An 11,935-nucleotide genomic window follows, 5' to 3' on the forward strand; every position below is an offset into this window, starting at 1 on the left:
AATCTGTCCTGTCTCCTTTCAGAATGCTTCCAGGTTCTATAAAGAGCTAATCTGCAGGAAAATGCCTGTGGTCTCTTGTGTGTTTTGAAAGCTAATTCCCCAAACTTATTTCTGATGGGATTATTTTTATAATTGGGGACAGATTCATAATTTGGTGTTTCTACTATTTTTTTTTTAATGTCGATTTTTGCACGGCAGCTGTTTGGAGCAGAATATGACTCTCCTTGGTGCTTCAATTGTGCTTTTGTTTTGGCTTCTTACTGCCTAAAAAATAAATATGTAGTTTCAGAACTAGAATGACCATATCTTATGATAACAAGGGCATCTCTGGTGGCTTAGATGGTAAAGAATGTGTCCGCAATGCCGGAGACCTGGGTGGAATCCCTGGGTCAGGAAGATCCCCTGAAGAAGGAAATGGCAACCCAGTCCAGTATTCTTGCCTGGAGAATCTCATAGACAGAGGAGCCTGGAGCGCTACAGTCCCTGGGGTTGCAAGGAGTCGGACACAACTGAGCGACTAACACTTTCACTTTTCTTTTATGATAAGATCATGGATGTTATTGATTAAGCACCTACTATATGCCAAGCTCTGTGTTTTATATACATCCTCATCTTACCAGGTGGTGCTTGTATCCGCTTTGTCCAGAAACAGTGAGGCTCAAGGGTAAAGAACTGCGACACTAAAGTCGATCAGTCCTGTGTGCAGCGAGGTGAACTCTGACCTTAATTGCCACGTGTCCTTGAACAGCTTCACTCTCCCTGAATTTTGTCCTATATATGGGGACACACTCAGGCCTTCCTCTCAGAGCTGTGGGGGGGATTAGAGAGCTGAGGGTGATCAAGAGATCAGGCCATCTTTAGGCTCTGAGGAAACTCTGGATAAGTAGTAACTGATCACAGTACCTCATCCCTTTAGGGATGTCCAGGATGCTGGAGTTTATACAATTTGGCATATTAAGGCAGCTAATATGAGGGACATATAGCTATGTATGTCCTCAAATGTTTGATGAGTTTTAGGAAGCAAGCTAAATATTTAGAAATGCAAATATCTGTAATGTTTGCTGTCTACAGACTTTTACAGGAGGTATTGGGTAATAATGAACAATTGAGAGACACCCTGCAGGACTCCTCTACAGGGACTCTCACATTTGACTTGCTGATTTGTGTGAATCTGGGTTTCTTGTAGGCCTATGTCTGTGTCTCTATGGATTTAATAACAGTTAAGAAGCTAAGCTGGAGAAGGCAATGGCACCCCACTCCAATACTCTTGCCTGGAAAATCCCATGGACGGAGGAGCCTGGTAGGCTGCAGTCCATGGGGTCGCTGAGGGTCGGACACGACCGAGCGACTTCACTTTCACTTTTCACTTTTATGCATTGGAGAAGGAAATGGCAACCCACTCCAGTGTTCTTGCCTGGAGAATCCCAGAGATGGCGGAGCCTGGGGGCTGCCGTCTATGGGTCGCACAGAGTTGGACACGACTGAAGCGACTTAGCGAAGAAGCTAAGCACCTGTGGTTTCTCAGCACTCAGTGATCTTTCTTTTCAACTCAAAACTAACCCAAGAGAAAAACCCGACTCAAAAAGATACCCGTTTGCACCCTTCCTTTGAAACTCAGGGGTTGATATATTAGTCCAATTGGCATTTTGTGGGAAGAATAACTACCTGAAAGACAGTTCTGAACATAAATAGAGTCCAGGTTAAAGAGAGACATGTATTTGTTTAGTTTTGTGAAGCATCTTGTTTTACTCCCAGCAAAAACACTTCCAGCACCTGATTTAACTCTCAATGAAGCCTGGGCAGGTTAATGCCAGCTGCCCTCTTTCATAGACGAGGAGCTAGAAGGGGCCACATCACCCCTCTCATCCGCTGGCCACCCTGCTTCAGCTTCTGTGTGGTCCCTGTGATCCTGCTTCCCTGCATTCCCTTCTGTAAATGCATTTTCTGAAGTTAGTTAAGTTTTCCAGGCGAGCCCAGTCAGGAACAGTTAATAAAAAGAGTGAGCCCAAAAAGTACTTTTGTTCCTGTGCCCAAATTGGTGGGAAATCACCTGGCAGAGGAAAGAAGGTGGACTCTGAACTCAGGTCTGGAATTCCAGTCAGCCCTGCCCCTGATTCAAAGTCACCCCTAGGAACCTGTAGGTCTCCCCGTAACATGACTATGGTAACACTGTCCTCCCAGAATTATTTGAACAATTTAAAAATAATATATTTGCAATTTCTTAACACTGTCACAAGTTTTTTGTTAGTGATGATAATCACAATCATGTTCATTGTTAAGCCCTCCCCGCCCATGGTATCTGGCCCTACAATAAGGGCTACGCCTGAGCAGACAGTGAGTTTCACCTGCAAATCTCACGCTTTCTCCCCCAGAAACATCTCCCTTATATGGTTCAAAAATGGCAACTGACCAGTGTGGATCCAGAGGGAGACAGCATTTCCTACAGCATCTCCAGCACAACCAAGGTGCTGCTGGCCACGGGAGATGTTCACTCCCAGGTCATCTGCGAGGTGGCTCATGTCACCCTGCAGGGGGCCTCCTCTCCATGGGACTGCCAACTTGTCCGAGACCATCCGAGGTAGATGCCCCTCATGTCAACTCAAGCCCTCACCTGCCCCCAAGGCCCTAACTAGCTCCTCCCGCCTGCTTTTTGCTCCATGCCTTGAATTGCCTGGAATCTACTTCCTGACATTCCTGCCCAACACCAGGCTTCTAGTTGAGCTGTTCACTCACTTCTATGGACACCTGTGCCAAACACGATGCTAAATAGTTTTCTTTGCTTTATCAATGGCTTCTCCAATTACTGAGCACCTACTATAAGCCATGGAGAAGGAAATGGCAACCCACTCCAGTGTTCTTGCCTGGAGAGTCCTATAGATAGAGAAGACTCAAGGGCTGCAGTCCATGGGGTCTCAAGGAGTCGGACACGACTGAGTGACTAGGCAACACTATAAGCCGGGCCCTTATGTGCCTAGGGATTTCATTTATTTTGCTGCAGTTATTGTGTGCCTACTGTATGATAGGGACTGATCTTGCTGATTGCAAACATTATAACCCTAATAGGAGCTATCAGTTTTTGAGCACCTACTGTGTGCCCTGCACTGTGCTTAGTGATTTCATTCCTATGCAGAGAAACCCTTTGAGCACTTGCTGCCCGCCTGGCTCTGACCTGGGTGCGGTGACCTGTCCCATTTGTCAGAGCTTCTTCTCTGTGCTCTTTCAGTTTTACCCACCTTGGAGCTTACACAACACCCTATGGGGAACCAGATGAATGTCATCACCTGCCAAGTGAACAAGTTCTACCCCAGAGACTTGCAGCTGATCTGGTTGGAGAATGGAATCATATTCTGAACAGAAGTGACCTTGACCCTCATAGAACACAAGGATGGAACCTTTAACTGGATGAGCTGGCTCCTGGTGGACTCCTCTGCCCACAGGGAGGCTGTGGTGCTCGCCACAGTATGATGGGCAGCCAGCGGTCACCAAAAAACATACCCTGGAGGTCTCTGCTCATCAGAAGGACCAGGGCACCCACAAACTCCCTGGTGAGGACTCCACTCCAACTGACCCAATTCTTTATTTGTTTTTATATAATGAAGGGAGTACTTCATGCTTTTTATCAAACAATCTAGAAGTCAATAGATATAAACTAGAACTTTAAAGTGAATTCCCTCCTTACCACGGGTAAGAGTATGGTATATTCTTTATAGATCCTTTGACATAAACATCCATGACATTAAGAGAGAGAGGAAGGAGGAATATCATCCTGTTCAGTGTCCTGCCTCTTTCTTTCTTCAAATAACATTTCTGTGTTCACCATTCCACATCTGCCCACTTGCCACCTCCTTACTCTTTCTAACCTCTTCCTGGTCTCTTTTCAGCCTAGACTTTTCCATCCATATCAGGAACATCACACCAGTAAATGTCTGTACTTACTACTCTGTGAAATTCTGGAAGGGGATCCGTGAGGACATGAAGTTAGAGTTGTACCAGGCACCCAGGTGACCATGAGTGGTCACCGCATGGGCTCCTCTGTCCTTTGATTTGTGACAGTGGACCAGAAATGATCGCAATCACTCACTGCACATCAACTAAATGCAACTGTCAGTTCATCTCCTTTTCTGCTTCAGCCACCCAGAGGGCTTGGAGTTTACATAAGGGACTCAGGGAGCAGTGGGGATGGGGGTCGGTCTTGTGTTGTTGAAGATGTGTTGCCTTTAGTCCAGGTCATTGGGCTAAAGTAATCAAGGTGAATGAGTTACTGAGGACAGGAACCCCAAGCCTGCACAAGAGATACATGCTAATTACAGACGTGTTCTCCCACAGCGTGGACTTGTTCCAATGACAGTGCCCCTCCCTTTATATAAGTAAGACATCTTGTAGGCTGTCATATAACATCAAGAGAGGGCCAAGTCAGGTTTCCAGGAATCTTTCTCCAGAAGATCTTTCAAAGGCCCACATTTCTTCCAACATGCCTATGGTATTGTCCTCATCTACTGGGTCGATGCTGGGTCACTGAGCGTCCAGGTCCCTGCCTGCTGGAAGAATTAAGAGAGGAAAGGGAGAACAAACAACTTCCTTTAAATTAGTGATATAGAGAAGTTGCATAATTGTGTTCACAACTTATGTGTGTCAATGGTGTCTGCAATTGTGTGGTCTTTTCGTTAGGGACATTATTTTCTATAAAACTAATACCAATGCACACTTAATATAATCAATACTAATTCCCAATATCACTTAAAGTGGAATATAAATTCAAATTTTTCAAAATACCTTTTATAATTATTTTTTTTTCACCAAAATTGTTTTTAATTCATCTGTAAGTTTTTGACAAAATTTTCCCATGACACCGTATGGGTCATGAGAATCTTTTTTTTTTTTTTTTAATTTGAAGCAAACTTCAATTGTTTAAGACTATTCAGAACATTCATTTCATATTGTGTGAGCTGTGGTAGGCTGTGCTTTTTGAGTTATTTCTTCCATTGTCTCTGAGTTTTCAAATTGCTGTCTGTACAGTTGTTCGTAAAATTCTCTTATTATCCACTGATATCTGCAGAGTCTGTATTAATGTCTTCCGTTTCCATTCCTGTTATTGGAAATGTGTCATTCCTCCTTTTTTATTTATTTATTAGAAGCATTTCATTTTAATGGTGTTTTGAAAGAACACACTCTTTGTTTCAGTTATTTTCTCTATTGTTTTTGTTTTAAGTTTCATTGATTTTTCTCTTCTGTTTTTGACTTCATTTATTTTTCTTATTTCTGTATTATTTCCTCTCTTCCTTTTGCTTTAGGTTATCTTGCTTCTCATTTTCTAATTTCTTGAAGCAGAAATTTAGATTATTGGTTTAGACTTTCTTTTTCTTTAGTGCCACATCTGGGTCTCTTTCTGTGCTAGGGAATTAGGAGAGCGGACCTGGGTGGCTGACTGCTGTGTTCTTCCTCCAGTCCTGAGGTCTCCAGCCTGTTCACCTCTTCTTCCACCTAGAGTTCTCCTATGCTTATCCTCTGTGTTATTTCTAGGGTTCAAGTTATACTTAACAGGGAGTGTAGGAGAGAAGAGTTCATGCAATCTTGTCTACAGTGGCTTGGAAATGTTTTCTAATCTTCCATCTCCTGCTTGGACTCAACCAGGGTTGGTATTTCTGGGCTGTCCCATCAAGGTTGCTAGTGTAGTAAGGCTGGAAGCGTTTTTTGAAACATTTAGGTGGGCAGGCTGAAGAGAAGCATAAAATGCCGATGTGACCCTTCCACCCAGACCCAAAGCCTACCCTGAGCATCTGAGGGATCCAGCCATTGCACTCCTGGGTCCAGGGGTCTGGGGTGAGGATGCATATCTTATTGTTTGTTCTTACGGTACTGAGATGTCTTACAATATTTCTAGCCTCTCTTCTCTCAGTACAGCATAATCTAACATTTAAAGGAGTTTTTGGTTAGTTGGTTTTCATAGAGGGAGAAAGGTTGTGAGTCCTCTCGTTCTTTGGTTCTCTTTCATCTTTCAGGAACATAAACCCTGAAATCCCTTCCACTACGTTTTTCCTTTTTCCCATTTTCCCTTCACCATTCAATAGCCAAACAGTACTTTTTCCTTCTTTTCACCTAGAAGCTGGGGCTTCCCAGGTATCTCAGTGGGTAAAGAATCTGCCTGCAATGTAGGAGTCATAGGTGTCATAGTTAGATTCCCGGGTCAGGAAGATTCCCTGGAGGAGGGCATGGCAACCCACTCCAGTATTCTCGCCTGGAAAATCTCATGGTCAGAGGAGGCTGGCAGGGGTCACATGTGTCCATGGGGGCACAAAGAGTCGGACATGACTGAAGCGACTGAGCATGCACGCATGCACATGAAGAAGTTAAGCATTTTAAATTGTGCCTGTCCATTTATTCACATCTCTCCTTGAATTAGGTTCCTATAGTCACTGTAAGTAGTTACCATGTTCAGTGATTTAATACAAGTGCATTAATACATATATATACACACACACACACAAATATGCTTAATATAGTTGTAGAGGTCAGACGTCTACGATGGTGGCTGGGCTGTGTTCCCTCCAAAGGCTCTAGAGGAAAATCCATTTTCTTGCCCTTTCCAGCTCCCAGAGGTGCCTACATTCCTTGGCAAAGGGCCCCACATCACGCTGACCTCTGCTTCTGACATCGCACCTCCTTCTCTGACTCTCCTGCCTCCACCTTTTACTTGTAAGGATCTTTGTGATCACATGGGCTCTACTCAGAAAATCCAAAATAACGTGCCATCTTAAGATCTTTAACTTGATTACTACTGATCACCTCTTTTGACACATATGGTAATCTACGCACAGATATGGGGGATTGTGTGCCAACCATATTAAATCAAGAATAGGTTGAAACCCTTTCCTGTGATCTATGCACTGTTCTGCAGGACACTTTTTTTAATATTTTCAAAGTTTAGGCAGATTTAATACTCATGATGTTATTTTCAATATCTAGATTCCTAACCTTATCAGACTTGACTATTTCTCCTGAAATTTTCCTAATAGCTGACTGAGGATGGGATTGCAGCCTAGTGAGAGACTGTGCACTAGGACTTGCTGAATTTTCTCTTGTCTCACAGTGATTTTCACTTCTGGAGTTTTCTCTTCAAGTTATAGGACCCTTGCAGCCTGGGAAAAGAGAGTGTGAGATGAGGGATTCCTGTGCCCTAATGTCTGCCTCAAGCTTGAGGCCAGGCGGCAGGTCAAAGCCACAGAGTGTTGGTGGGCCCAGGCGGCCTCAGATGGAGTAAGTGGAGGCCCTGGGAATGGTTCCTCTGTGACCCTTCTAATCAATCGCCTTGTCGCCTGATTTCCAGGCCCAGAACAGTCTTCGCCTCTCCTGGCAGTTTTCCTCCTAGGCCCCAAGACGCTGCTATTGGTTGGTATCTCCATCATCCTAATCTGCAAGAAGTTTTGAGTATAAATGTAAGTTGGGGTGGGATGGAGGGCAGGACAAGTTCTGTCCTAGAGCTTAGGGAGGCTACTCATAGACCACACAAGGTCAGGGCCCATGTGGAGTTAAGAGAAGGTGAAGTAGCTCCCTCAATCCCCTCAGGACACCCTGCTTCCCTCTCAGTGTTACCTGGTTCTCAGGAGGTGTGTGAGGTCCTAGAGGAGATGGGCTGGATCAGGGGTTTTCAAAGGGGGTCCACCGAGTCTTAGGGGTTCTGTAAAGGAAGCGGGCAGAGGGTGCTGAATGAGGAACACCTGAGCGGGTGGTTCACTTAAAATCTGGGACTTCTTGGGGCAAAAGAAATCCATATTTTAGGGCAATGTTGAGAAGCTTGGATCGGCTGTTCTGAGGGGTGTCTTGCCCTGATCCTCTGTGTAACAGTAGAAAGGCTTAGGAAGGGGCACGAGGGGCGCAGGACCTGGGGAGGAGGGAAGGAGGCTGAGTAGGTAAAGTTCTATCTCAGGAGCTGCCCATCCTCTCAGGACAGTTATCCTAGGAGGAGAACACCTGGGTACATCAGAGGGATTCATGAAATGTTTCTTGAGTGATGAGCACATAACTATGACATTTTCCCACAGCTCCATCCTTCCCTCCTGCCTGGTGCCACCCTCTGTCTCTGCTGTCTCCTTCCCTCCCTGAAGGGCCCAGCCTTGGAGAAGAACCCAGCTAGAAGCTCCCACAACTTTGCTCCAAATGCCCCCCTTCCATGGAGACCTGCCTGCTCACATGTTCTTGAAGCCCTCAGAGCTGTGTCTTCATACTTGGTCCTGAGTGGGGATCATGGGAAGTAGTTCTGGGGACTGACTCATGACATATCCCTGGAATGTGAGAAATAAGTCAGATCAACACAGGTCAGGTTATCTCTCACCTGTAACCCTGGACTTGGCTCACACTAATGTTCTCTGCAGAGAAGTTATTCTGTCTTCTGTTCATCGGACTCCTCACCCTTTGAGTATAAATGATGCCCTATCTTGGTTTTAAGAAAAATTATTCTCCTTCCTTATTGTCTCAATAGCCTATTTTTCAAACCCAAAGAGTAGTGTTCCCTCCTCTCTCTGTGATGGAAAGAGTAGTCTTTCTATCATTTTGCATCCTTCCCAACCCTGTTGCTCATGATAAATACACTATTTCCAGAAGCCTGGAGTCATCCTTGATTTCTCTTTCTTTTATATCACATATTCAGTTCTGTCTTTAAAGTGATTATGTCCAGTAGCGTGATGGTAAATCTTTAACAACTGACTGTTAAGAAAGAAAAAATAAGCCTGATTGGTAATACATGTCAAATTCTTGATGTAAAATGCTTTCAGTGTGGTCAATTTCAAGTTCACAACCATTTAGCAACTTAAATAATTCCTGAAAATGTAAATGTTGTCTCTCTTGAGCCAGTCCAAGCTTCTCACAGCTCACCACTGAACATAATCTGCACACTCTCATCCCCATCACCACTCCCTGGTCCCAGACACCATCATCCCTTCCTGTACCACTGCTATAGTCTCTAACTGGCTTTCCTGTTTCAGGCACAGTGATTCTCGGACTGTCAGTCAAATCCTATCTCTACCCTCACCTTCTTCCTCTAACATGTCTGCTTGGCTCGCTCTTTTCCTTCCTTGCAGTCTCTGCTCAAATTTACCAAGGCACCTTCCATATACCACAATGTATAAAGTATCAGTTCCAGTCTCACCATGGCATTCCATGAGCTCTTAATCTGGTTAGTTTCCTGAGCACTTATCACCATCTGACATAAAAGATAGGCAGCTCTCTCTTTGAATGGTAGAAAAGGACTATAAAAATTACTGTGTAAATGAAATCATGGAATCTGATCTCAGTAATGTTGGGATGAATAATGATTGTTTTGTGACTTTTAAAATTTGTTTTTAAAGCATTAGAAACTCTGATTGTCAGCAACTAACAATATATAGTTTGACAAAGTAGAAACATTGAGTATTACATCAATTAATTTGCCTGCTTTCTTCTTCTTGTATAATTTACAATATAAGAGCATCTTTTTTCCAACTTGGTGAATTATGCTCCTTGGTAAGTTTGGATCAATTTCCAACATTTAGTGCTTGTACTCTCAAAGTTGTGAAATCTTTACAAAACTTCCTTTGATTTGAAATATTTGCTGCTGTCACATCCTCTGGGTCATTTTCACCCTTTTCTTACCACCAGTTTCCTTATTTATGTGGTAAGCTGGCCTTCACTAAGTTCTTCTGACTGCATATCTGGAATCTTTCTTACAGTATTAAGTTACTACTCCCATGGTCAACTATTTTTTCAGTAATCCATTTGCATTCAATTTGAATATAACTTCTGGCATCATCACTTTTTGTCTCTCCATTGCACTTTCATTTGTTGCCAATTCCCTTTTACAGTTATTCACCTTGTAAATGACATATGAGTTCATCACTGGGAGAATGGAGACAACACAACTACTTATTTTTCTGTCTGTGCCAAAACAGAGTAAGAGTCACGGTGACCAATCCTGCAGACTTTTGAAGAATTAACAGGATTGGTTATTGAGCATGATGAGCACCTGTTAGTACACAGTGATTTGTGGACTGACGTGGAGTTAGCAGCAAAGTTGTACTTCATGCAACTGTTCACAGTAAATTTCCTGTGATAACTGAAATCTGAACCATGTGTTGGGGGTTGGTGTTATTCAACTAAACTAATGCACCATGCAACATGAACTCTGATATATGTGTTGTCTCTTCCTCAAACAAGACGTCAGTTTTATGAGAATAGACCGAATCCTCAGTTGCCAGAACACTGACTGCCACATACCAGGCCATTAATGTTTAATAAATGAATGAATTCATTTTTACTAAATGTTGGATTTCAAAATAAAAATGATTTAATTCAGTCACCTGACTCTTGTGTTCTAAAGTCCTTTCATTAAAGGCTAAACTCTCCTCTTTGTGTTTAGAAGTCCTATCAAAAATTCAGGATCCTTCAGAATATAAGGAAGTGAAAAGCCAAAAGAAAACAAAACCAAAATGCAAAAACTGACATTTACTAGAGTTTGTCAAAGGGGCTCAGGAAACAACTGAAAGAGGCCCCAGTGGACAAAGCTGGAACAATTTGAGCAACAAATATATTAAGTATTGGATGTAATGCTTTTGTCACTTCAAAATTCATATTTAAAATGTTAATGCCCAATGTACCGTGCTTCCGGTTGGTGCATTTGGAGCACAAGTAGTTCACAAGGGAGCCTCTGTCATGAATGGGATTAGTACCTTCCAAAAGAGACCCACAAGGCCTTCCTAGTTCTGTCTGTCATGTGAGGATACAATGAGAAATCTGCACTCCAAAAGAAGGATTTCGGATCAATCCAAAATCATGCTGCTACTATGATAGTGGAATTTGAGCCTCCAGAACTGTGAGCAATAAATTTCTGTTTTCTGTCACTCCGTCTGTGATATTTTGTTATAGCAGCCAAAATAAGTTAGGATTACAACTTCAAATATCAAATAAATATCTGTGAGTCCATATTGATGTAAATAAAGCATTGAATATATTAATGAATGGAGCAGAATTTTTAAAAATATTCTGTACAGGAAAGTCTTAAATAATTTATGTAGATACTTCACTCTAAAAAAGGGAAACCCAGTTTACCACTCCTGAGGTATGGGCTGCTTGTGGTGACTCATTTCCAAAGAAGACAGAATGGAAGGAGGAAAATGGGTAACTTTACCGTGGGGAAATTTGACAAATACAAATTATGCAAGTCACTAAATGTTCTTCAACAATCAAAATCAATATCAATAGGCATAAAGCATGTAGATCTGATGAAAATGGCACTTTTGCTCTGGGACTTTCTTCCCACAAAACCTATAACCATAGTTTAATTATGAGAAAGGCATCAGAAAAGCTGTAGTAGAGGGACATCCTACAATAAATTTGAGAAGTATTTATCAGATCTGTCAAAAATCATCAAAAACAAGGAAAGTCAGGAAACATCACGGCTGAGAGGAGCCCAAGGAGAAACATGACAAGTAAATGTGTGTGGTACACATCCTGTGTGATCCTACACAGGATCATTGAAAAGACAAGGACTTAATGAAAAATGTAAGGAAGTCTGTTATGGCCCAAATGTTTGTGTCCCTCCAAAATTCGTTTGTTCAAATTTAATCCCTGATGTGATGGTGTTTGGAGGTGGGTCTTTGTGAAGGAGTTAAGTCTTGAGGGTGGAGCCCTTTCCTAGAATGTCATATATTTGGAATCATGCAACATGTAGATTTTTGCTTTCAGTTATTAAAAACAATTTAAGATTCCTCCACATGTGTTGAAGGATTGAGAGCTGATTTCATTTTAGTCAAGAATAATATTTGATTATCTGGATTCACCAATTTCTTTACCAACTCATCTAGGTGATTTTCAAGTTTTTACAAGTATGAATAAAGCTGCTATGAACTTCACGGAGAATATTTTCCAGGGCTCTTGCCTGATACCTCAAATATCCCTTGGATTGTAG

General features: G+C 42.5%; 1 protein-coding gene across 3 annotated transcripts in view; it reads left to right on the forward strand.

The window, feature by feature from the left end:
• LOC133259376 (signal-regulatory protein beta-1-like) overlaps positions 1 to 10,332 on the forward strand; it is a 54,990-nt gene extending 44,658 nt beyond the window's left edge. For 2 of the 3 annotated variants that reach the window (XM_061436781.1, XM_061436782.1), the window contains 2 exons: positions 7,325 to 7,433; positions 8,040 to 10,332. In XM_061436781.1, the coding sequence (XP_061292765.1) occupies positions 7,325 to 7,425 (101 nt within the window). In that variant the 3' untranslated portion in view covers positions 7,426 to 7,433; positions 8,040 to 10,332. Of the gene's footprint in view, positions 1 to 3,223; positions 3,546 to 7,324; positions 7,434 to 8,039 lie in introns of those variants that run through there. The other variant, XR_009740379.1, reaches the window with a different exon arrangement.
• Positions 10,333 to 11,935: the final 1,603 nt, after the last annotated feature.

The sequence above is a fragment of the Bos javanicus genome, chromosome 13 (genome assembly GCF_032452875.1).
Source record: "Bos javanicus breed banteng chromosome 13, ARS-OSU_banteng_1.0, whole genome shotgun sequence".
Lineage (NCBI taxonomy): Eukaryota > Metazoa > Chordata > Mammalia > Artiodactyla > Bovidae > Bos > Bos javanicus.